Below are 26,188 nucleotides of genomic sequence, written 5' to 3' on the forward strand. Positions count from 1 at the left end.
AAAACAATAGGATTGACCATGTCAAAACAATAGTTCTAACTCTTCTTTGATTAATGGCAAATCTGTAGAAAATTAAGACCATAATTTGTACCATTTCCTATTGTTTACAAAAGTTACAAACAAAATAAAAATTAGTTGAAAAAAAAATGCTAATAACTATAAATGTTAAAAACAAAAACCAATCAAAAAATAGTTTATTGAATTTTATTTTACATAATTTTTCGAAACCAAATTAGTTGAATTTTATTTTTTTGCGATATTTTTAAAAACAGAAGTTTTTTTGGATTATTTCTATTTGTTGCAAGGCGACCTTAACTTAAGGTTACATTCATTTGAGAAACAACAACATGTACAGAATGAGTTGTTGCTTTGGTTAGTTTTGCATTGATGTTGTTGCCGCGGACCTTTAAAATTCTAAAAACGACATTTTTTTGATAAAATGTGTAATAAAAATTAGCTCTCTTACGCCATCTAGCAGTTGTAAAATTATGGACACTTTTAATAAACTTTTCTATCTCCATATCTTTAAAGTATTTTTATCATTTAGGAAGTTTTTATTAACAATATGTAATGTAATAATTACCTGAAGAGCATTACTCTCGCACACTTGTCTTTGTTTGCAAGTTTTTGTAATCATTCTTCTTCTTCCTTTTCCTCTAACTTCAGTTGAACAACTTTTCTGAAAACAGAAAAATCAGAGAAGTTTTAAGTTTTTTTTGGTTTAATTATTATAACTAAACATGTCAAGATAACTTACTTGGTTCGGTTGGCAAAGTTCGATTCTCCCCTTTAAATTACATTCTTCATCGCTTCTCACGTTCGTACAAGTCATGCAGTAAATTCCTAAGATTATAAGGTGGAAGATTAGTTTTGTGTAAAATGTGTTTTTAAAAAATATTAACGCAACTTACTTCCTCTTGGTGGAAGTCTTCTTGTTGTCGTACGTATTGTTGTTGTTGTTGTTGTTGTTGTTGTAGGAGTTGTTGTTGTTGTGGGAGGAGTTGTTGTTGTAGGGGTTGTTGTTGGTGTTGTTATAGGGGTTGGTGTTGTTGTAGGTGTTGTTATAGGAGTTGTTGTTGGTGTTGTTATAGGGGTTGTTGTAGGTGTTGTTGGTGTTGTTATAGGGGTTGTTGTAGGTGTGGTTATAGGGGTTGTTGTAGGTGTGGTTATAGGGGTTGTAGGTGTTGTTGTTGGTGTTGTTATAGGGGTTGTTGTAGGTGTTGTTGTTGGTGTGGTTATAGGGGTTGTTGTAGGTGTTGTTGTTGGTGTTGTTATAGGGGTTGTTGTTGGTTTTGTTATAGGGGTTGTTGTAGGTGTTATTGTTGTAGGAGAAGTTGTTGTTGTAGAAGTTGTTATTGATGTTGTTATAGGGGTTGTCGTTGGTGTTGTGGGTTCTGGAGTTGTTGTTGTAGGCTCCAATGTTGTTGTATTGGTTGTTATGTTGTAAGATATTGATTGCGTTGTTGTAGTAATTGTTGCTGGTTCTGGTGTTGTTGTATTTTTCTGTATTGTTTGAACGGGGTTGGAAATTACGTCAGATTCGACAAAGTAGCTTAAACTACTAACACGAGATGGCGCACCGTGGTTTCCAACTTCGTCAAAAGCTCGTACAGAAAAGTGAATACTAAAAACGAAATTTTATTTAGAAAAATTGTAGTTCTTTGTTTTAACTTTTATATACGATTTAAACGTACCTAACTAGTCCTTTATTATTATAAGGAGTTGGTAGCGTTAACTCCTCTAGGCTTCCTTGACCACGTGGTTGATCTAGATCGCCCTCTAGCAGATTGTCGACACAATTTGTTTCGTTGAATTTCGTTAGAAGAAGACTAGGCTCATTAAATCGATAGCAAATCTCGTACCTAGATGCTTTAAACATAAAAACGTTAATTCAGTTGAATTATATTATATGGCTTTTGTTTTCACGATTTAAGTCTTTTTTTTCAATATTGGTATTTAAATATGAATTTCAAAATCTTGCTAATTTGTTCAGTTTTTATATTTATAAAACATGTTACCATTTCCTATCGAAAAGTCGTCGCCAGGGGCGGTAAAGGTCAATACAATCCCACTCGAGATATTATTTTCGTCCTTTAATTTTGCCTCTAAATCTGTTATTTGGTTGGGTGGGGTAATGTCACTATCATTAGATAATACAGGCCTAAAATGACAAGTTTAGGTGATTTTTTTGGTTGTATGGACCACTAAGTGTTAGAATTATGCCAAACTATATTTTTTTCAAGTTATTTAGTTACAGAAAATGTGCGTTTGCTATCTGAAATCTTTAAGCGAAAAATAAGCTAGCTTTTAGATACCGTTTGTATTATATTGTTTAAAATATTTACCCTTGATAATTGAATCCTGTCCCAGCATCTATTCTTACAAAGCTACCGAGATTGTTATTCTGCTCGACAACATCGTCAGTAGAAATCGCATCAAATAAGTCCTCGTTGAAAATTAGCGTACCTAAAAGATTTAAAATTAACATATTGCCCACACTAACATATTGCCTACACTACACATGCATTTTACAAAATGGAAGTTAAGTTTACGTAAATATTAATTCGCTAAAAATTTATTTAATTTTACTAAGCTAATCATAATATTTTTATTTTTCAATAACATATAATTAACTTAAAAAAATTTTTACATTTTTTAACTTACCATTTTCGTCCACAAAGGCAAAGTTAATGGCACCCGATTCAGTTAAATGTATATTGTACATACACAATATCAATATAAACACAACCAAACACCTCATATTTAAACCTTATACAACAAATAATATTAATAATCCTGTTTTTAATACAAATTGTCTACCTTTCTTTATACCAACGTAGTGTTGTTATATACGCTATATAAATGATACTTCCTACGGCTAAATAATATTTTTAACTAATATCTTGTTTTTATAATATGCATAAACTGGGCTTTGTATAAAAAAAGTTAATGACATAAATTCTATACCGCCTTGAGGCCTTTAAAACTAGGCTAAATATTGATTTGTTTATGGTTGGAATAACCCATCAGAATGCTGCTGAATAAGAATAATTAGTAATTGGTTTGGTTTGTAATCTTTTGATCTGTTGTTAGTTTCGGAATGGGATGGAATTTTTTTGAATTGTTTTTCAGAAAACTCGAAAACAGTTTCTGTTTAAGTCCTTGTTTACCACAATTTAAACATTGATTTACTTAGCATAATTTGAAATAATGGTTTTGCTATTTAAGTTTAGTAAAGTGTTTTACATAGTCATAATTATAAAGTGTTCAAATATTGTTAAAGTAATGTTTAAAAATAATGTTATCAAATTAAATTAATTAACCCTTTTTTTATATCCTTTTATATATATATTAGAACAGCAAATACTTTATGTTTTAAAATAACTAGTAAGATTATAAATTATTATTTTGTTGTACTTATAAAAATATTGTTGTCTTTAAATTTTTTTAGTACATAACTTAAAATACAAACAGAAAACTACTGAAGTATATTTTGAATAATATTTTATTGAACCAACATATATATGCGCCATGCAATGCAAATTTAACTATGAAATTTCACAATACTAAAACATACTAAAACATAAGTGCGACAAATTTTATTTAGAAGCAAAATTTAAAAAAAATTTACACTCAAAAAGTCATTTTTTAATTTTATCAGTAGCTTACATAAAATTACGTTTTTTTAAAAGAAACACAGCGAAAATCAAGTCATATCAATAAAGCAGCAAGCACTACAAACTCTACACTTAAAAATATTATATGATTTAAGTTATACATAAAAGCGTCTAAAAAGCGATATTCGTTTTTAAAATTATTTCACATTAGCGCATGGTCCAGTTGTAATAATGTTGCAAAGATCTCCCCTGCAACAACATCTGCAGACGAAGTTCGGTGCATCTCCAGTACATTGTTGGATATTTGACCCATCGATAAAGTTCTAAAACAAAAATAAGATATGTTTAAATGTTGGTTAATGATGTAGACATTTTGTGAGTATATGTTCGTAAGTGTTTTTAATATTTCATTACAAATAGTTTGTCTTGATATAAGCAAGACAAACTAATCAAAAGTACGTCATTTTGATAACTCAACTTTGCTTGAACGATTGATAAAAGTAAGTTAAAATAGTTGTAATGGTCTTTTGTTTAAACAACATTTTTAATTGTTACCTGAGCCTCGTTGTTCAAACAAGCGGTATTTTGCTTACAACCCTTTGTCACTGATCTATTTGCTCCATAACCTCTTATTTCTGTTTGACAAGAATCCTATATGTAAAGTTAAATTGTTTTCAAATATTCAAATAAGGGTTTTATGTTTTAATACTGGCATTTAAAAACTAAATAGTTTGTTTTTTTATTTTTATTTGATATTACCTGGTTCGGACAAAATTTAAAGTAGCCACCAAGCATGCATTCGTCATCATTATTGGCGTTCTTGCACGTTAAGCATCTCATACCTTTAAAAAAATATTAAAAAGTTATGCTAGATTTGGACTCCTTAATTAGATAACTCTTACATTAAAAATAATGTAATGGAAAAACGCACCATTCTCTAAAAGGTCGGGCAAAGATGGTTCTTGGGCAGCTTCAGTAGTTTCAGGAGCTTGTGTAGGAGTAGTAGCAGTTCCCATATCTGTCGGAATTGGAACACTTGTTCCAACTACAGTAAACAGTTCCTCCAAGGCTACAGGAGTTGGAATAACTGGGGGTTCAAGGAAGTAACTTAAACTTCCAATTCTTGATGGAGCTCCTGCGTTTCCAGCTTCATCGAAAGCCCTCACAGCAAAATGAATTCTGTTAAAAAATTAAAACAATTTTTTTCAGGGTCACTTTTTTGTAATATTACATATTAAATTACATAATTTTCCTTTTTATGATTGATTTTTTGTGCAAAATTAAACACCAGCTTTGTTCTTTCATCTTCAGTTAACGCTCTTACCTAACATTACCCTCAGTCACTGGGAACTCGGGAGTTTCTAATATAAACTCCTCCTGTCTTCCTGGCTCTTGTGGTTGCTCTAGGTTGCCCTGTAGTGGTGTGTCCACACAAGTTTGCTCGTCAAAATTTATTAAAAGTTGAGTAAATTCCTCAAAAGTGTAGCAGATTTGGTATCTCGTAGCTAAAACAAACAATATAAATATATTTTTTCCAATTATTTAATAAGTCAATATTATTCATGTTTATTCTATTTTTTCTACTTTCTCACCGTTTCCAGTATTTGCATCATCCCCTGGTGCAGTAAAAGTTAAAATAATTCCACTGTCGGCATCATTAATATCTCTTTGTCGAACTTCCAAGTCAGTTACTTGTTCAGGTGGGAAAATATCGGGCGATGTCTCAGTTATAATAGGCCTAATAAAATAAGAATAATATATAACAATTGTATACAACATTTATTACTTTTTTTAGATAATAAAGATCGCTTTCAACAACGACAGAAAGTGCATAACAAAAGAAGAATGACACTGGAAATACGGTTGAAGCAAAAGGTAGGATATATTAGTTTTTTTTAGTTGTGTAAATAAAGAACTAGTACTTTAACAAGATAATATTTATGAGAAATAAGCTAACAAGCAAATGGGGGCGTGGCTCTCACTTATACTTGTTGTAGCAAAGGTAAAATGTAGCTCGTATTTACTATTTAAAAAGAAAACTATATTTCTACAAGATTGTCTTAAGATATTTGTAACACATATAATACACATACCCTTGGTAGTTAAGTCCTGATCCACTATCAACTCGAGTAAAGTTTCCAATATCAATCGCATCCACCACAGTGTCAGCTGGTATGCTTGAGATTGCTTGAAACAATTGTTCGTTGATCACTATCGTGTCTAAAAATTAAAAGGAATAAAGGTTAATTAAAATGATAAAAGTCCAACACACAATAATCAAAAGTGCAAATTATCCTAAGCAAGGGCTTATAAAACAAATTTGAGCTTTAAATCTATTGTTATATCGAGAATGAATTGATGTTTTAAAACCCTTAAATAAAATGGTTTACCATTATCGTCAACGATTGCAAATTGTGGGGCAGCTCCTGCACCAAATCTATCTTCATCTATAAATACTTCTCCATCACTCCGTACCTCAGCCTAAATTTAATTTATTAAAACTAAACATTTGGTCTAGAATCTTATAATCTTATGGAATTGTGATTAGGTTAAAAAAATTAATTCTTTATTATATTTATCAAAAGATTTTTCGTAGGTTCAAGTTGTTGATGTGTTAGTTAGTACATTGGGTCAAATCTGATGTTGGTTTTACCTTTAGTCCGTATCGCCCTTGTCCATTAAAATTGGCAAAACTGTTAGAGTATATTCCATCATCTTTGGTTTGATCAGGACCTTTAACAAATATAAAACATTAAAAAATTCACCATATAACCTTCAATAGCATGGTATCAATTGGTTTACATGTTTGTTTTAAATGTATCCCATAATACTATCCCATTGTAAAGTTTAAATCACGCATTTTATATTTTTACAAAATTCTGTTAAAATAAAGTTATGTTTACTGCTTCCATTATCTTGCAACTCGATCTTCGCAGTAGTTGTATCAGGTCTTGTAACTGTTGCCACAACCTTTAAACCTTTGACTGGTATTCCGCCTCTTGTTACCTTTAGAAATCATGGTGTTTAGTGTTTAAAAACTTGAAATTGTGCGGTACATTATGCCTAGTAGTTTCTTGGTATTTTAAATACTTTCAATGCAATATAATAGTTGGGTCAAAAAATCTTGTATTACTTCTTTAAATTTTACAGCACCACCTAATTTAGAAAAGTTAAATATAACATTGATTAAATTATCAAGCCCCGGTTCCTTGAATATCTTCAATGTTACTTACTCTGACGGTGATTATTCCTGGCCCGATCTTTCCTGGGTCTCTGCTGGTCAACTGGGACATAATCTCAAGTTGTGGAGCATCCGGTTCCGAGGATTTTGAATCCACGTTTACCGTGATCCGGTCATCCTCAGGCGACGTGACTGAGTAACTCCATTCTCCGACCTTTTAAGTAACAAATTTAATAAACTTCGAAATGGGTTTTTATGCTACTGTTTTTTATTAGTGCCTTGCTGTCAGAATATTAATTGTTGTAATATGGTCACAACTTTCAACTAATATTCGCCCTCGATTATTTAACTGCAAACCACTAATATTTTGTAGGTCCATAAATTGGACATACATATCAACCACTTAACTTTATTTTATAGAGATATAGATATGATATATTATACAAACCTCTGCAATGTCTGGAATTGTGAACCGAAGTAAATTCAAATCGTCTTTTATTACCGCTAGAGGGTGCCCATCACATGGGTTTGGTGTGTCTACATTGGTGGAATAAGTACAACCACTAGGAGCAGTCAAAGTCACAACTTAGAAAAAAAAAGAAAGTCACAACTTAGAAGAAAAAGTTGTTTAACACATGATTTGAGTTTACTTCAAAATGTCTCAAAACAATGTTTGATTTTTATCAGTTCATGAAAACTAAATAGTTTTAAACAAGGATATCTTACCTGGCTGTGCTCCATCAATTAGCCAAGTGCAAGTAAAAGTTGTTTCTCGTCCAAGCAAAGCATCAATCGTAACCTGTCTCTCTTGTGGCACTCCAGCCATTGCATCATATGTTTCGCTATCAATCTTAAAAAGGAAGTTTAATTTTATTAAAATTACAGAAAGTTACTGTTGGAACGTTACATAGATGTTTTTGCCAAGAAAATATAGATGTAGCCTTGTTGATTTCGCCATGTTAGTTGGAATATTACACATCATAATTATAACAAACCGTTGAAATTTCATCCGATTTATCGCCATCTCCTTGTTCAGAAATTTGCCTAAAAGCTAAAGTTAACGTTGTTGTGTCGACGTCATCACCAGCATACCAAGTACCTCCTGACATGTCAGTTAAACTTTCTAAATCAGCATTTGTACTTGACGTAAAGAAGAAAGTATGAATTCTGCAGTTCTAGTGAAAACAGATCAAAGTATTGCTTTAGAACTTGGATTTTAACAATTGTAACATGAGAATTACTTACATAGAATTATACAAGACCTAAAAAAGTAACAGACTGGCAAAGTTTGCGTCAAAATTTACAACTACATTTTTGTTTTTCTACTTCGTAAGACAATAAGTATTTGATTACTGCTCATGTTATCATGAAAGTTAAAATGTTGCCTTAATTCGTTGGTACAACTCACATTATCTAAGACATATTGGACTTGACTGGCGACACTGGGTGCCGTGTTTTCCTCCCCGTCTGTAAAAACGATGATGTCACCACAAGGAAGATCTGGATCTTTTATCATCTCCTGTGAAAATTATATTTAAAACTTGTTGTTCGCTAACTGTTGATAAGTTGATAACTATAACTGGTGGTCAATAAAGTTAGAATATAAATACGAACCATTTTAAAAGATACCAAGTTCTACTTACTGTAACTCCTGCTTGAATTCCACACCCAATACAAGTTCCACCAACTGCAATAAACGGCAAACTATCAATTGCTTCGTCTCTATCTTCTTGGTTCATAATCGGTTCAACTTCGTAAATCACAAAAGCAGTGCTAGAGAAATCCACCATGCCCAAATGTGATCCGGTTGGTAGGTTTTGATCAATGAAATTGGAGACCATTTGTCGCATAAGCTTCAATCGATTCTAAATAAATGGGATTTTAAGAGTTCATATTTTTCAAATTTGGGTTTTTGCGCTATTACAAGCTTCGGTTATATTCATATTAATAATTTTTGTTACTTACCCCTGCCATACTGCCACTGCTGTCCAACACTAACATAAATCGATTAAATGGGGCTGGTTTAACCCTTTGAAATTGGGGTGTTGTCGATGGATTACCCATGTTTGGTGGGTTAGCCCCGTTTGCGAAGTCCATAGAATCCATAACCACCGACCAAGTACTTCTACGATTACATTTTTGGTTGTGTTCGTTTGGTGCATCAGGGTTATGTCTGTTTACTGAATTAGGGTCGTCATTGCAGAAATGTTGAAACTATAGCAAAGTAAAGACGTGTAAAAAACTTTAAATATGATTACTTGAATGTCAATAACCATCTTTTTATAACAATGTTTACTCTTGGTACGTATTGGAAAGCCATTATGGATGTGTCAACACCTCTAGGTGCCCTTCTTAAGACAAAATTACAATCTGGGGACGTAGGTAAGCCAGTTGCTGGGTCGAGTTCACAAGTTCTTCGCAATCTTGTGTTGAAAAAGAAGTTCGTCAAAGACTCAGGGCATCTAAACAAAGAAAATAACATTAAAGCATGTGCTTGGATTCGTTACTATCAGCAGATATTGCAGTTTGACTGTGCATTGCATACCTAGGTTTCCACTGGTTAAATAGAATTACCTTGTAACTTGCAATTCTCCCTCATTATCAATATAAAAGCCAGCTGTGCCAGGTTTACCTTCGTAACTTTCATCAAAAACTCCATAACGGTAATGAGCCCATTCTCTAACTAATACATTACCTAAAAATAACATTTATAAAATTTTACAAAAATAAGCACATTTTGATTTTATTTATGTATTTGTGAATTATCTGATATTTTTATATTTTACCAACTGGTCCAAAGGTTTCAGCAAATTGGTCGGTTACATATTCCGGGGTTAAATGAATGTAATCCCCGAAGTCCCCGCATCCTCCTGGTTGTAGAGTGTAAGGGTTGTTGTTATATATTGGATTAGGTGCTGCTATTCTCACATCAGACTATAAAATAACAAAAAAATGATTAAATATAAACATATCGTCTAAAAAAATCTAAAAATGGTAATATCTACATAATACCAAAGCAGAATATTGAATGTCAGATTGACCTATATTTAAAAAAAATTAAAATTCCATTTTTATCTTTTAATTCTTTTTCATTCGAAAACAATGAAGATTAAATCGATTTTTTTATTGTATTTGTTTGGTATAAACAAAGTTGCTAGTCATATTTAGCTTCTGGCAAAAACTAAACTTTAAATCGAAACCACAAGTTTTAATCCGCTTTAATGAGCAGGTTTATTTAATATCGTAACTTTTATGAACTTTAGCATATTATAAGCATTGAATTTTGTATTTTTTTTCACTAAAAAATTTAAATATTGGGTACCTGCTCATAGTTGATCCCATCTGCTTCATCATAATCTCCTTGCCAGGTCTTCGGAATTAAAATTTTGATATTTCCAAAAAACGCCATATTTTGTGTCGATTCGAATAACGTTGCAGACGCTTCCGTGAAAACTTCCTGAAAAAACAATTTTGGTTTAAAAGATCATAAATTATAATTGTCCAATAATTAAGCTGCTGATTACGTATTAGCTTAGCAGGAGTTCATATCGTTTAAAACGCGTAACTTAAGGGTGCTACAGCTTAAGAGCAGTTGGGATTTAACCCAGGCCTTATGTTGTAAAGCCGAGTGTTCTGACCACTACACCACGCTGCCGAAAATTGATCGTATTTTTTGGCATAAAAAATGACACTGAAAATAAATATACCTCTATTCTGTCCAACAACGCCAAATCTTCAGGTACATCTGGGTGTATCGCAACCACGATATCTCTGTACGCATTATTTTCAATAATTATTTGGTCATTGTTTGCCCATATTGGGGTAAGCCCCACACATAATACCAACAACACATTCAAATATTTCATTTTGTTTGTTTATTAAAATAAAATTCTATTAAAATACTTAAATAAACAACAAATAAGTCTTTTTTAATGGTTTAAATTAATTTTTACATTTTTTGTTGTTTCAAAATCGTTTACCGTCGACTAAAAAAAATCATTAATATTTTGCGTAATTAGCAAAGTTATTTTTTATTTGAACTGTAAAGCGCATCTTGGTTTTATTTATTCCAAAGAAATTTAAAAACTTTTGAAACTTTAAAAAATTTCCTGACTGCAAATCCAATTCCTTATAAGAATTTTTGCAACGTTTTTGTTGTTGTGATAGTGCACTTAAAGATCACGTTTTATAGGCAATGCTATATCGATATAGCCTTAGGCGATTAATTTCATTTAAAATATTCTATTTCAAATTTGTTTTTCAAAATACAGAGCCAAAATAAATTTTACTTTTTTAATGAATTTTTTAATTACTGTTTTTGAATAATGTGAAATTTAATTGTTTTTGATTGGTTGTTTTGGAATAATTAATCCTTGTAAAAAAGAGCGTGAAATTTTATTTAATTAAGTCACATTTTCGGTTTTGAAGATTAAATTTAAGGAAAATCCGTTGCAGTTTCGCTACAAAGTTTCGGTTGTTAAAAATATGAAATTTGGTCATAAAATTGGAGCTGTTTCTATGGCAACTTGTTGACGTAATGTTTTTAGATATTAATTTTAAAAAAAAATTTAAAATTGAGATTTAAATAGCTTCGCTAAGTAATTCAAAAAGTTAAGCAACATTACGTTTTTGTTGGTCAAAATATTTGTTTAAAAGCTTAACAGACATCATGTTCTACTGCACGTAGCAAAAAGATTAACATATTTGCTCTTTTTTAAAGTTTTGGCCAATGTTCAATATTTTGCGCTTTATCTTTAAGTCATAAAATACCATATTTGTCATAGTAATCCTTATGGAATTTGATGTTTTTAGCTGGCAAAGAGTTAAATTAATACACTCGTATATTTAACGTGTTATTAAATACGCAAAGTTGTCGAACGTTGAAGAATTAATTATTTTTAATGGTGTAATTTAAAGTTAAATTTATATATGTTTTAAATTTTGTTTTTTAATTAATTTTTTTCCCAAAAATCTGCAATGATAAACAAACACGTTGTTAAAAAATATTTTAAATAATTAATCTGCGTTTGGTCTTTAACATTTAGTTACAAAAACTTTTCCTAATTATTTTTTTGCATACTTATTTTACTAATCTAAAAACGTAAAATAAATATTATCAGATTTATTTATCGGGATTTAAACTTAAATTCTAATTAAAAGTTGTTTTATAGTTTATGCTTATTCGTTAAGCTTATTTAAAACCACTGTTTCTAAACAAAAACGGACAAAATTTCTGTTTTAATCTAAATCTTTGTTTTGTTTGGTATTATTGCATACAACTAACAAACTGTTAAATCACAGATAGTTTAAGAACGTAGAGCATACGAACCACAACTGTTTTAATTTATACAAATGCTTTATTTTCCTTACAACATATAACACAAAATATCAAAATGCATAAAAATTTAAATTCGATAATAAATTACAAACTTCTTAAACGAAACAACAGTTATTTAATCGCTAAAAAACGCAAATTAACACAGACTATATGTCGTTTAACAAAATTACTTTACAGCTTTCGCGTAATTTTTTATTTTTTTCGTATATATGGGAAGATCGAATGCGCGACTTAAACATAGAGTAACATCAGTTACCCTGACCCAGTCTTGAGTTGCCTTTAGCAGTTTGGAATATTATAGATTATAATTGCCTAATAACCTGCTGATTAAGTGCTGGCTCAGCAGGACTTTATACTGTTTATAGCGCCTTACTCAAGGGCACTACAGCATGAGAACAGTGGGGATTGAACCTACGACATCATGTATCGTGTAGTAAGAAGTGTTTTTCCCGCGATTATATGTGAATCGCGATTATATGTTTTTGTACGCGTTTTCCTTAAAACCACGTGTTCGTTGTTAGCCTGTGTAAGGGTAAGTCCCAGACATAACACCAACATCAAATATTTTCTTAAGTCTTAATTGTAACACTATGTAACAAATTTAGTTTTATGATTAATTATTTAATCTGTTTACTGGACTAGTTTTTTTAGAAGAACACAAAAACGATTCGATTTCATTTCTTTTTTTTATTTACACCAAAACTTTACAACGTAATCAAATAACACAATTTAAAATATACATAACACATGATGTCATTTAAATTATGACAATGCGATCTCACAACGGTTATTTAACAAGTAAGAAATTCTATTCGTAAAGTTGCCTCCTCGTGGTAAGTGTGTACAACTAATCTTATATAACGAGCAAATATAGGCTCAGGAAAATCGTTGAACTTATAAGTATTGGTGTCTCTGTTACCTTGAAATATCTTTAAACAATTTAAATGTTAGTTAAAGTATGGTTTACCAGTCATGGAATCGGATAATTAAATAAAAAATCTTTGTTTTTATTTTAAATTTCTAAAATAGTGGAAGTTTTTTTAAAGGGGAACATTTTTTTACTTACCTTGTCTCTTCTATTTTGTTGAATAAATTTCATGCTTGAAGGTGAGTTTCCAAAAGATATCTTGTAACTTGTGATCCATTCCATAATAAAAGGGCCTGGGTGTCCTTGTGTGACGACTCCTTTTAACGAAATTGGTACACGAAAGTCAACTTGTACCCAATGTTCAGAACTACCTGCAATTAAACAACAATTTATTTATTTTGTCAAATGATTGCCATTTTTGTAAAGAGGTATGTGAAATAAATCAGGAGCGTGGTGTAGTGGTTACAACACTACCTGAGGTTCTTGGTTTGATCCCCAATGCTTACAAGCTGTCGGCCCTTTAAATAAGGTGCTATATATGGTATGAACTTCTGCTGAGCCGGTACTTAATCAGCAGCTTAATTATCAAGCAATAACGTTCAATATTAAGCAACTCAAAACTGGGTTGGAGTAACAGTTGTTACTTTATGTTTAGGGCATGAAGTCTACTTGCCCACATCATGACTTAGAATATATAAAAAAGAGCACTTAATTGTACTATCCAGAACCCACATGTGAAATATCTAAGGTTAACAAGCCTATTTATTTCACAATTGGACACGATACAAAAAGGTTTACTTACGAATTAATTGCCCATTAATGAAAACATCTCTTTCTAAGGTTACTTGGTAATTCTTTATACCAACTCTACATCGATAGACTGTTTGTTATACAATTTAGAATAGGTTAAACATGAATACAAAAGTAATACAACTTTTTTAAACAATTATTTTGAGTTTACAAAACAAAATTTTAATAAAAAAGAAATTTAAAAGTGATTCTATATTTTAGACTATGTAGTTGTAGAACTTTAAATTTATTTTACTTACTTCTAATGGGTAGACCCCCTGGCCCTAAAAATCAAAGAATTTAGATATTACCACTATTTTATTAAAAATTATGTTTTTTTAGGTTGCATTTTTATGTGATTTAATTTTTTTAATAAAATGTTAAAACAAAAGTATTAAGGTGCAAAAAAGTAGTTTTCTGGTTACCAAAAAAATTAGTTACCTAACATTTCTATTAAACTCTTTTTAAGACAGTGTTCTACAAGGGCATTTGTTTAAATAAATATTTTAAATTAAATAACATTATTTTTATAAAAGAAATTTAAAAGTGATTCTATGTTTTTGGCTATGTAGTTGTAAAATTTTAAAATTATTTTACTTACTTCTAAAGGGTGGAAACGTTGGCCCTAAAAATTAAAGAACTTAAAAAATTATGTATGTGATTCAATTTTTTTTAATAAAATGTTAAAACAAAAGTATTAAGGTACAGAAAAGTAGTTTTCTGGTTACCCTAAAAAATAAGTTACCTAACATTTCTATTAAACTCTTTTTAAGACAGTTTTCTACAAGGGCATTTGTTTAAATAAATATTTTAAATAAAATTATTTTTATAAAAAAAATTTTTAAAGTGATTCTATGTTTTAGACTATGTAGTTGTAGAATTTTGAATGTATCTTGCTTACTTCTAGTAGGTGGAAACGTTGGCCCTAAAAATCAAAGAATTTAGATTACCACTATTTTATTTAAAATTATGTTTTTTTGGCTTGCATTTTTATGTGATTTAATTTTTTTAATAAAATGTTAAAACAAAAGTATTAAGGTGCAGAAAAGCAGTTTTCTGGTTACCCTAAAAAATTAGTTACCTAACATTTCTATTAAACTACTTTTTAAAACAGTTTTCTACAAGGGCATTTGTTTAAATAAATATTTTAAATTAAATAACATTATTTTTATAAAAATAATTTTTAAAGTGATTCTATGTTTTAGACTATGTAGTTGTAGAATTTTGAATGTATCTTGCTTACTTCTAGTAGGTGGAAACGTTGGCCCTAAAAATCAAAGAATTTAGATTACCACTATTTTATTTAAAATTATGTTTTTTTGGCTTGCATTTTTATGTGATTCAATTTTGTAAAAAAATGTAAAAACAAGTTTTAAGAAAAGCACCTCCCATTGCTATGCTTTTTAATACAAGGGCTTTTCTTGCCTAAAACAGTATTTGTATGCACAAAAACCAGTGGACAATTACTAAGAAAATCTAGCTAAAAAATATACGCTTTTTTGACCCCCCTATGTAGTTGTAATAATATTTTTTATTTTTCTTACTTCTAGTGGGTTCAGTCACTTGGCCTAAAAATAAAAAAAATTAGATATTGCCATCATTCGTTTAAAATCACGTTTTTCATCTTGCATTTTTATATGCTTAAATTTCGATTTTAAAAACTTACCTACAATAAAACTCCTCTCAGATAAATCTGTCAATTTTGTGGTAGTTGTAGCTTTTGTTGTGGTAGTGGTTGTGGCTTGTGTCGTAGTTGTAGCTTTTGTTGTGGTTGTGGCTTGTGTCGTAGTTGTAGCTTTTGTTGTGGTTGTGGCTTGTGTTGTGGTTGTGGTGGGAGTTGTGGTAGTGGTTGTGGCTTCTGTTGTGGTTGTGGTTGGATTTGTGGTTGTGGTGGGAGTTGTGGTTGTGGCTTCTGTTGTGGTTGTGGTGGGAGTTGTGGTAGTAGTTGTGGCTTCTGTTGTGGTTGTGGTGGGAGTTGTGGTAGTAGTTGTGGCTTCTGTTGTGGGAGTTGTGGTAGTGGTTGTGGCTTCTGTAGTAGTAGGAGGTTCAAGGAAGTAACTTAAACTTCCAATTCTTGATGGAGCTCCTGCATTTCCGGCTTTATCGAAAGCTCTCACAGCAAAATGAATTCTGTTAAAAGGTTTAAGTCGTAACAAATTTTCATAAGCCCACTTTCTACTTATGTTACGCATATGATATAGCTTATTAATTTGTTTTATATGTTTTACAATTATTTTTTACACAGAATTATCTTATTATGTCTGTTTTTGTGCAGATTTTGTGTTTAGCCTTGTTTTTTCATCTTTAGTTAAACAGTCTTACCTAACATTACCCTCAGTCACTGGAATTTGTGGAGGTTGTAATATAAACTCCTCCCTTCTTCCTTGCTCTTGTGGTTGCTCTAGGTTGCCCTGTAGTGGTGTATCCACACAAGTTTGTTCGTCAAAGTTTATTAAAAGTTGAGTAAAGTCTTCAAAAGTGTAGCAGATTTGGTATCTTGCAGCTGAAACAAATCATTCTTTTTAAAAACAGTTTTTTCATAACCATAACTCTTAAAAAGCAGTTTATCATGTAATAAATATAAGCATACTGCATCATATTTTATGTACAATAAGGTATCATATTCGATTTCCCACCATTTCCAGTATTTGCATCATCCCCTGGTGCAGTAAAGGTTAAAATAATTCCACTGTTAGCATCATTAATATCTCTTTGTCTAACTTCTAAGTCAGTTACTTGTTCAGGTGGAAAAATATCGGGCGATGTTGCAGTTTTAATGGGCCTTTAAAAATAAGATTTATGTAGTTCAATGTTCTTAAATTTCAAGATTAAATATCATAACAGTACATGTATTAAACATTTATTTGTTGTTTTTTAGATGACCCAGGAGATACCCTGATCAAATTTACATGTTTTCGACAACCTGAAATGAAGTAATTAAAAACTTAGTTTGATAGAAAGAAAATTCTAAAAGAAGAATAACAAGAAAATTCAGTTAAGGATAAAGGTAGGATACTAAGCATTAAGTTTGTGTTATGTATAAACTAAATGTTATTTACAACATCAACAAGACATATATGTATAGAATTGTGGTTTATAAACATGAGAGCCAGGCCTTCAAGTATTTTTGTTTTGAAATGACAGCAAGGGTAAAATCTTTCTAGATAAGAAGTCCATTAACTTGTACTTAGAAATCTATTACAAGTTTTTAAACACATTTGTAACATACATTTACACATACCCTTGGTAGTTAAGTCCTGATCCACCACCAACCCGAGTAAAATTTCCGATTTCGATTGTTGAATCATCTGATGTGTCAGAAATTGGCTTTTAAAGGTTAAATATAAACATAAAACACAAGTAATATAAAACTATAAAAAAGTGTATATGTCACAACACAATTTTTAACTTTTAATAATGCTTTAATAAACACGTTTTGTAATTGCTATGATTGATAATTTTATTGGTACAGTCATTAGGAAGAAAATAACTAAAAAAAGTTTTATTTCTAAAAAAAAGTTTTACCATTATCATACGCAACTGCAAATTGTGGCACCGCACCAGATCCAATTCTAAAACCAACCGCGAGTACTGCTCCATTGTTTTGTACATAAGTCTTATAAATAAAAGTCTTACTTAAATATACATTAGTCTTAACACGTTATGTATGAAATTGATTAGTTATTTATTTATATTTCACGGCATGAGATCACTAAGGATTAAACCCAGGACCTTAAATAGTGTAGCAAGTGTTTGACCACTACACCACGCTCCCGGTGTATTCGAAACAGTACTTTTTTGCAAGAGTTAAAGTTATAAGTTCTTGTTTAAAATTAAGAATAATTATATAGTTTTACCTTTATTCCATATCTTCCTTTTGCATTAAATTCAGAAAAACTGTTAGAGTATATTCCATCACCTTTTGTTTGATCAGGGCCTATGTTTATATACAGTTGACATTACAGCAAATTCTTTAAATTTAACCATTTTTTATTTTAAAATAATATTGCAAAAATCAAAAGTAATAATTGAAAAAGGTGAAACAGAAAAAATGCTGAAACCAATCATCCAAATCTAACTATGCTTACTACTGCCATTATCTTGCAACTCAATCTTTATTTGCGTTGTATCGGGTCTTGTAATTGTTGCCACAACCTTTAAATCTTGTAATGGCTTTTCACCCAAAGTAACCTTCATAAATGTTTGTGTTTAGTGTTTGGAAAGTTTTAAATTGTGCGGTACATTATGCAAGGGATGTTTTTTTACTTAATCTACAATTTCATTTTTTTTTTATATTCTTGGTGTAAGAAGGTTAAATACACTACCTAAACATAGAGTAACAACAGTTACTCTGACTCAGTCCCGAGTTGCCTGTGGCAGTTTGGAATATTACAGAATAAAATTGCCTGATTATTAAACTGCTGAAATAATTCAAATTGATTTATTTAATTTCTTCTAAGCCTAGTCTACTTACCCTAACAGTAATTGTCCCTGACCCAATTCCATTTGGCCTTTTACTTTTTAACTGAGACACAATTTTAAGTTGCGGATCACTTGGGTTGCGGGATTTTGAATCCACGTTTACTGTTACCTGATCATTCCTTCGCGACAATATCTCGTAACTCCACTTTCCTATCTGTTAAAACAAAAAAGATTAAAAATTTTAAACAATATTTGTGGGTATAACTTCGAATAATATTTTTAACACTGTTAATCTTTAAAAGATTTTTTATAACTTTTTATTTTTTATTCGGGTAAAATTAAGCAAACCTCCGCAAGGTCTGGAATAGTAAATTGAATCAAATTTAAATTGTTTTTTATCACCGCTAGGGGGTGCCCATCGCACAGGTTTGGTGTGTCTTTATTGGTGGAATATGTACAACCACTAGGAGCAGTCAGGGTCACATCTAAGAAAAAATTAAAACAAATATTTTATAGATCGGTAGTGTGGTGAACCGGTCATGTTGTTGGACTACAAGCCACACCAATGCCACACTATACGCTTTTAAGCCCGGCAGTCATAGATAGCTCAAACATGTCACAATATCACACTCCTACCTAATAAAAGTATAAAAACATGGTAATGTGGGAAAAAATAACATATTTTAAAAGTTAGGTAGTACAAATCAAGATATCAACATATAGTTCAAGCAAAAAGATCTTACTTGGATGTGTTCCATCATTCAACCATGTGTATTTGAAAGTTGTCTCTCTTCCAAGTAGAGCATCAATCGTAACTGACCCCTCTTGTGGGATATCAGCAAGTACATTATATATTTGGCTATCAACCTTGAGAAAAAAATATAATTAAAATGAAATTAAAAAAATGACTGTTGTAACACTATTAATAAGAGTTATTCTTTAGTTGCATTTAGTTATAATGTTAAAAACATTCATTATAACAAACCATTGAAATTTCATTTGAGTTATCGCCATCTCCTTGTTTAGAAATTTTCCTAAAAGCTAAAGTTAATGTAGTGGTGTCTTTATCATCACCAGCATACCAAGTACCCTCTGACATGTCAGTTAAACTTTCTAAATCAGCATTCGTACTCGATGTAAAGAAGATTGTATGGATTTTCTGCAGTTCTAGCAAAGTAAAAATATGCATTTTTAACCTTAATAGAAAAAATATAAAGTCTAACTAGGGTTACTCAAGACGCACAAGAAACAAGAGGTTGGAAAAGTTTGCTACACAGTTTAAAATTTAATTTTTGCATTTATTTTTTTTATATGATGCTGGGTAATTTCTTTTACACAGGACTTTAATTATAAGATACAACTTACATTGTCTAAAGCGAAATTAAATTGACTTGCTACACTAGGTGTCGTGTTTTCCTCCCCGTCTGTAAACACGATGATGTCACCGCAGAGAAGTTTATCTTTTATCATCTCCTGTAAAATTTATATTTTAAATTCTTTTTTCTTTGGCGGTTGTAGAAGTGGTGGCAACCTGCTGACTTAAACTGTTGTTTAATGGAATTGTATTTTAAATAGATATTAATATATATTCATACTGTTCTACTTACTGTAACTCCCTCCCTAATTCCGCAACCAATACAGGTTATACCATTTGCATAAGTTGGCAAACTACTAATTGCTTCGTCTCTGTCTTCTTGAGTTAAAATTGGTGCAGCATCGTAATTTACAGATGCAGTGGTTGAGAATTCCACAATACCCAAATGTGATCCGGTTTTCAAGTTATCATTGATAAAACACGAAACTACTTGTCGCATAAGGGTCAATCGATCCTAAATGAATGGATTTTAAGAGTTAATATTTGTCAAATTCGGGTTTTTGCGCTATTACAAGCTTCGGTTATATTTATATTAATAAGTTTTGTTACTTACCCCTGCCATACTGCCACTGCTGTCCAACACTAACATAAATCGATTTATTAAGGCCGGTTTAACCCTTCGAAATTGGGGAGTTGTTGATGGGTTACCCATGTTTGGTGGGTTAGCCCCGTTTGCGAAGTCAACTGAGTCCATAATCACCGACCAAGTACTTCTTTTGTTACATTTCTCGTTGTGTTCGTTTTTTGCTTCAGAATTATGCTTGTTAATCGAGCCAGAGTCATCATTGCAGAAATGTTGAAACTAAAAGAATAAAAACTGTGAAAACTTTTGGTTAAATATCAAAAACATAACAAAGATATTATTAGCAACTTAGCCAACATATTAATACAATGTTTACGTTTTGTACATATTGAAAAGCCATTATGGAAGCAGAAATCCCTTTGTCTAAATCGCTTTTTGTAAAAACAAAGTTACAATCTTCTGATGTTGGTAAGCCAATATTATTGCTGATCTTACAAGTTTTCTTTGTTTTTAAGTTTAAAAATGAATTCGTTAATGACTCAGGGCATCTAAATAAAAAAATAACATTAAAATATGTTCAATTTTTTGGTATGTGGTTTTGTTACGCCAACTTACACAATTTAAGAACTAAACTTTTTTGGGTACATTTTGACTGTCCAAAAAATATTGTTTTTTTCTCAAGCATTTAAAATTTGTTGGTTTACTCTTATATAAATAGGTTTCCAATATAATAAATAGATTTACCTTGAAACTTGTAATTCTCCAGCTTCGAAGTAAAAACTAGCTGTACCAAATTTACTTTCATCAAATACTCCATATCGATAATGAGCCCATTCATGAACTAACACATTACCTACAAATAACATTTGTTTTTGAATAAAATACATTTAACCTTTTTCCCTATATGATAAATTAAATTTGCATTGGTTATGATTTTTTAATGAGTATTATTTCTTACCCCTGGGTCCTAAAGTTTCGATATAATCGCTTTCCATACCCCTGTTGATATATTTTGGAGTAAGATGAATGTATTCTCCAAATTCACTGCATCCACCGGGTTGGAGGGTGTAAGGAATGTTGTCATGCAGTGCATCAGATTGACTTGTACCAGGGAACGCTGGCTCAATTCTTACATCAGCCTATGATGTAAATAGAAAACAGATTGCTGGATAAAAATTGTAAAAAAAAACATTAAAAAATATACAGGCAACACTAAATCAAAAAAATAGCAATTGATTTGAATGTAAAATCATTTTTTTAGTCTATATTGGGGTTACAAAAATATATATATAAATATATATTTTATTTGTTTAATTCCCACCAAAATTTGGAAATTTGGAATAACTATTTGGTATAAACAATGTTGTTAGTCATATTTAGCTTCGGGCTAAAACTAAACTTTAAATCGAAACCACAAATTTTAATCCGACTTAATAAACAGGTTTATTTAATTTTGCATGAACATCAAATTTTTTAAACTTTGGCATATTGTAAGCAATGACACAATTTTTAATGTGTCTGTCATTAGCTTTGCAATAAAAAATAGCAAACCAAACCCAATTTTTTTTGTATGTATCTTTATCCTTGTTGTGAGAAGGTTTAATGAACAACACAAAAATAGAATAACAATTGTTACACCGACCCAGTCATGAGTTGCCTTTCGCAGTTTGGGATATTATTGATTATATTTGCCTGATAATTAAGCTACTGATTAGGTGCTGGGTTAGCAGAAGTTGATACTGTTAATTACTTTAAACAAATTAATGAAAAGTACCAGATCATATGTCTTTTTGTCTGCTACACTATAATTTCCTTGCCAAGTATTAGGTATCAGAATATCAATTTGTTCAAAGTAAGCCATGTTTTTTGTTGCTTTAAATAAGGTTGCCGATGCTTCTGTGAATGCTTCCTACAAAAAAAAATATTTTGTTTTTAGTTTAAATATTTGTACATTATTTGTTACATACTTCAATGTTGTCCAACAACGCCAAATCTTCAGGAACATCTGGGTGTATTGCAACCACAATATCTCTGTACGCATTATTTTCAATAATTATCTGCCTATTGCTTGCCCATGTTGGGGTAAGCCCCACACATAATACCAACAACACATTAAAATATTTCATTTTGTTTGTTTATTAAAATAAGTTTTATTAACTTGATAAAATAAGTATCAAAATTTGTTTTTATTATTTGTTTTAATGGATTTTTAACAAAAAAAAAAAAAAAAAAAAAGATTTTTAACAAAAAAAAATTTTTAAAAACTGTCATTGAAATATTTGTTACAGGTTTATTTAAACATTGACTATAATTATATTACAACTTGAGCATCCAAACCACTATTTTACCAAAAGACCACTAATATTTCTCTTAACAAACCAGTAATCCCACTTCCATTGCATTATCCAGTCATTTACTAGTATAATAAACCACTGACATATCAAACCAATGATACACCAAATTTTATTACTAAAATAAAAAAAGGCATTTTTAAACAAAACATTTTAAATAAAAAAGGCAAAAAATTTTAAATAAAAAAAGCAATTCAAACAACAAAAGCATTTTCAAATAAAAAAAGCAACGAAAAAAAAGCATTTTCTGATAGGAATTTTTGCAAAGCACTTGTTGTGGTAATGTACTTGTATTTCAGGCTTTATAGCCAAAGAAATATTTGACCTGAGGCGATTTATTTACGTATATTGGAAAAGTATTTTTCAACTCTGTTTGTTTTGAATACAAAACCAAAAAATTTTCAATTTAAATATTTGCTCGTCGTTTTGTATTTTATTAACTTAGATTTTTGTGGATCTTGTTATTAGTAATAAAATGCTTATACGGTTTTTGTTTTAAAATAATATCATGGTTTAACTTCTAAAAGATAAAAGATGATATTTGTTACAATAGTTCTTATGAAAATTGACATTTTTTGGCTGATATAAGTACATTCATATCATTTTCTTAAAAAAAACAAAATTAGAAGAATTAATAACATTTGGTGCTTTATTTATTTAAAAATAAATACTGATATTTTAGGTAAATTTTATATATTCGAACATTTGATATTACAAATTACTTTTTAATTAATAAAAAAATCTGCTATAAAAGAGATTTTCTTTGACATTTTTACTTATTTGAAAAAAATTTAAATATAACTAGCGATTGCAAAGATATAAACTGAGCAAATAACATCAAAAATATAAAATAAAAATTTTTTGCTAAAATTCCATCACGAAAGATTAAATCTGATCTAAGATTTTTTGGATTTAAATAATGTTAAAATGGGCATCTTTGTTCTTAATCTCTAAACATAAAATAAATAAATCGACATCTTGTTTATTGGAATTTTTAATTAAAAGTTAGTTTATAGTTTATATTTATTCAATAATCTCATTTTAAGTGATAATTAAACTACTATTTCCAAGTAAAAACACAAAAAAATGTAATTACTTTTGATCCTAATCCATTTTTTGTTTGGTATAATAACTTCTAACGTACTTGATTTTTCTATTTACAATATAACTATGATATTTAAACATTAAAGCCTTATAATGATGTCACAAAATTCTTTTAATAATATTTACATATAAATTTGTTGTTTAAAATTTTTGATTTTATATCTTTATAAATCAACATAAATTTCAATTTTAATATTTTAACAAGGTTTCGAAAACTTTGGACAATTGCACATAAACTTACAAATCGTTATGTTGTTAAAAACTATGGTAAAGACTTAAAATTTATAAGTATAATGCTATAACGTATATATATATCTTTATCCTCTATGTGGGAAGGTCGAATCTGCAACCTAAACATAGAGTAACATCCGTTACTTCGACCCAGTCTTGAGTTACCTTTAGCAGTTTGAGATAATATAGATTATAATTGCCCGATATTTATGCTGCTGATTAAGTGCTGGCTTAGCAGAATTTCATACCATTTATAACGCCTTACTCAAGGGCATTACAGCATAAGGGCAGTGGGGATTAAACCCACGACTTCAAGTGGTGTAGCAGATGTTCTCAAACACTACACAATGCTGCCAGTTTACTTTAATCTGTTTTGATTAGTTTCTTTGGTAGGACAAGGACACTAATTTGATTACAATTTTTTTATTTTCACCAAGCTTTACAACATAATCTAATAACACAATTTATATATACAAAAAACTTCATGTTATTTTAAGAATCATGTTATTCATTATTTAGCAAGTAAGAAACTCTAGCCTAGCAGTTGCCCATCCGTTGTAAGTGTGAATAACTAATCTCACATATTGAGCAAATATAGGCTCAAGGAAATTGTTAAACTTGTAGGTGGTAGCATCTGTGTTGCCTTGAAATATCTGCAAAAAATTTAAATAGTTAGACCCTTGAACTGTTTAAACAATTTAAATAGTAAGTGTGGTATACCGGTTATAGCATTGGTGAAGTATTTATTTACAAACTGACAGAGTGGTATAGTGGTAAGAACACTTGCTACACCACACATAACGTCGTTGGTTTGTTCCCCACTGCTTTCATGCTGTAGCACCCTTGAGTAAGGCTTTATAAACTCCTGCTGAGCTAGCACTTAATCAGCAGCATAATTATTGGACAATTATAATCTATGATATCCCAAACTGCCCCAGGCAACTGGGTTTACTGGGTTGTTTACACTGGGTTGGAGTAAACATTCTTTTACTTACCATGTCTTCGTCGTTTTCTTGAATGAATTCCATGCTTGCTGTTGAGTTTCCATAAGATATCTTGTAACTTGTGATCCACTGATCATAAGAAGGTGGCGCGCGTCCTTGTGTGACAATTCCTTTTAACAAGGTTGGTGTACCAAGGTCAACTTGTATCCATTGTCCAGGACTATCTACATTTAAACAACAACTCAATTATTAACCAGAATATTATCAAATTTATGTAAAATAAAAGAAACAACCCAGATCCAACTAGAAATACAGTTGTTTCTACAGTGACCAACAATATACAGAAGGTGCAATACAAATGGTTAAACTTACTATCACCAGTTGCCCATGCACCAATGTGACCATTTGCAGGGTGGTTATCAAGTCTTCCATGTTGAGGATGGTGAACGTAAACGTTATATTTTCCAGCCAATAAAGTTGAAGCTGTTATGGAACTGTCCGGTATTCGACCATTTTTCATTCCTACCCCACACTGCGAGACTGTTTGTAATATAATTTAAGTACAAAAAAATGGAAAACTACAAAATAGTGGAAAAAAGGGATTAGATTCTTTTTACAACAGAGTATATAGAGATGACTTCTTGATTAAGAACTGGCCTAGCAGAAGTTTTAAGTGGATATCTTTTGTTTAAATGTGGTTATTGATATAATAATATATACTACTTACTTTTATCGGCATGGTAATGCTGAAATTCTTTTACTTTGTCTAAAAATCAGAAGATTTAGGTTAAGCAATTCAAATTTTCTTAGCTCAGATTTTTATTTAATTAAATTCTAAATTAAAGAATTATGTTTAAACTTGATTATCCTGACTACACACTTTAAAATTTTTAAATATATCAGCTCAGGGTTTAGTTGATGAAATAAAATTTTAACTACTCACCTTGTAGATCTTTAACACTTTGTTTCAACTCAGCAATGTCTTCCAAATTACAAGAACATTCCCCAGTTGCTCCCATATCACCCTTCATACCCTTTAAACCCCTCGGACCCGCCTTCCCACGTTTTCCTGAAGGTCCAGCCAGTACTCTGATTGGGACTGTTAAATTCTCAGGACTTGCCTTATAACATACTTGATATTCTTGAGTTACTGCCGAGTTAATTGAACACAACAAAACAATTACAAATATTGGCTTCATCTTAAACAAATATTGGCTTCTTAAACGAAATCTTAAATCTTAAACAAAAATCTTAAACAAAGCTTACAAATATTGGCTTCTTAAAAGAAATCTTAAATCTTAAACAAAAATCTTAAACAAAGCTTACAAATATTGGCTTCATCTTAGCCAAAGAAATATTTGACCTGAGGCGATTTATTTAAGTATATTGGAAAAATATATTTCAACTCTGTTTGTTTTGAATACAAAACCAAAAAATTTTTAATT

General features: G+C 30.5%; 2 protein-coding genes and 1 pseudogene across 3 annotated transcripts; all 3 read right to left on the reverse strand.

Annotated features, from left to right (window-relative positions):
• Positions 1-208: 208 nt before the first annotated feature.
• On the reverse strand, positions 209-22,515 carry LOC145760334 (calcium-activated chloride channel regulator 1-like; annotated as a pseudogene). Its single transcript, XR_014286583.1, has 24 exons — positions 22,505-22,515; positions 22,081-22,144; positions 21,888-22,022; positions 21,072-21,252; positions 20,858-20,966; positions 20,490-20,661; positions 20,144-20,392; positions 19,823-20,044; positions 19,581-19,688; positions 19,201-19,374; positions 18,959-19,082; positions 18,564-18,700; positions 18,268-18,429; positions 17,882-17,984; positions 17,651-17,730; positions 17,319-17,409; positions 17,035-17,120; positions 16,430-16,575; positions 16,116-16,296; positions 15,496-15,923; positions 912-1,079; positions 758-843; positions 584-679; positions 209-414 (listed from the first exon to the last, which is right to left on the reverse strand). The product of XR_014286583.1 is annotated as a calcium-activated chloride channel regulator 1-like (transcript).
• Positions 3,490-10,692, reverse strand: LOC145759990 (calcium-activated chloride channel regulator 3A-1-like). Its single transcript, XM_082573854.1, has 22 exons — positions 10,506-10,692; positions 10,121-10,255; positions 9,585-9,732; positions 9,373-9,493; positions 9,095-9,260; positions 8,764-9,012; positions 8,442-8,663; positions 8,207-8,317; positions 7,794-7,973; positions 7,525-7,648; positions 7,247-7,383; positions 6,851-7,012; positions 6,521-6,623; positions 6,271-6,350; positions 6,008-6,098; positions 5,711-5,837; positions 5,210-5,355; positions 4,942-5,122; positions 4,549-4,796; positions 4,377-4,459; positions 4,173-4,268; positions 3,490-3,940 (listed from the first exon to the last, which is right to left on the reverse strand). Exons 1-22 carry the CDS (start codon positions 10,662-10,664, stop codon positions 3,815-3,817), a joined length of 3,195 nt encoding a protein of 1,064 aa, XP_082429980.1. The 5' UTR covers positions 10,665-10,692; the 3' UTR covers positions 3,490-3,814.
• Positions 22,516-24,227: 1,712 nt separating the features above from the next.
• On the reverse strand, positions 24,228-26,027 carry LOC145760021 (lactadherin-like). Its single transcript, XM_082573888.1, has 5 exons — positions 25,687-26,027; positions 25,471-25,509; positions 25,116-25,283; positions 24,795-24,967; positions 24,228-24,452 (listed from the first exon to the last, which is right to left on the reverse strand). Exons 1-5 carry the CDS (start codon positions 25,940-25,942, stop codon positions 24,315-24,317), a joined length of 774 nt encoding a protein of 257 aa, XP_082430014.1. The 5' UTR covers positions 25,943-26,027; the 3' UTR covers positions 24,228-24,314.
• Between the last annotated feature and the right edge of the window lie 161 nt (positions 26,028-26,188).

The sequence above is a fragment of the Corella eumyota genome, chromosome 7, assembly GCF_963082875.1.
Source record: "Corella eumyota chromosome 7, kaCorEumy4.1, whole genome shotgun sequence".
NCBI classification, from domain to species: Eukaryota; Metazoa; Chordata; class Ascidiacea; order Phlebobranchia; family Corellidae; genus Corella; species Corella eumyota.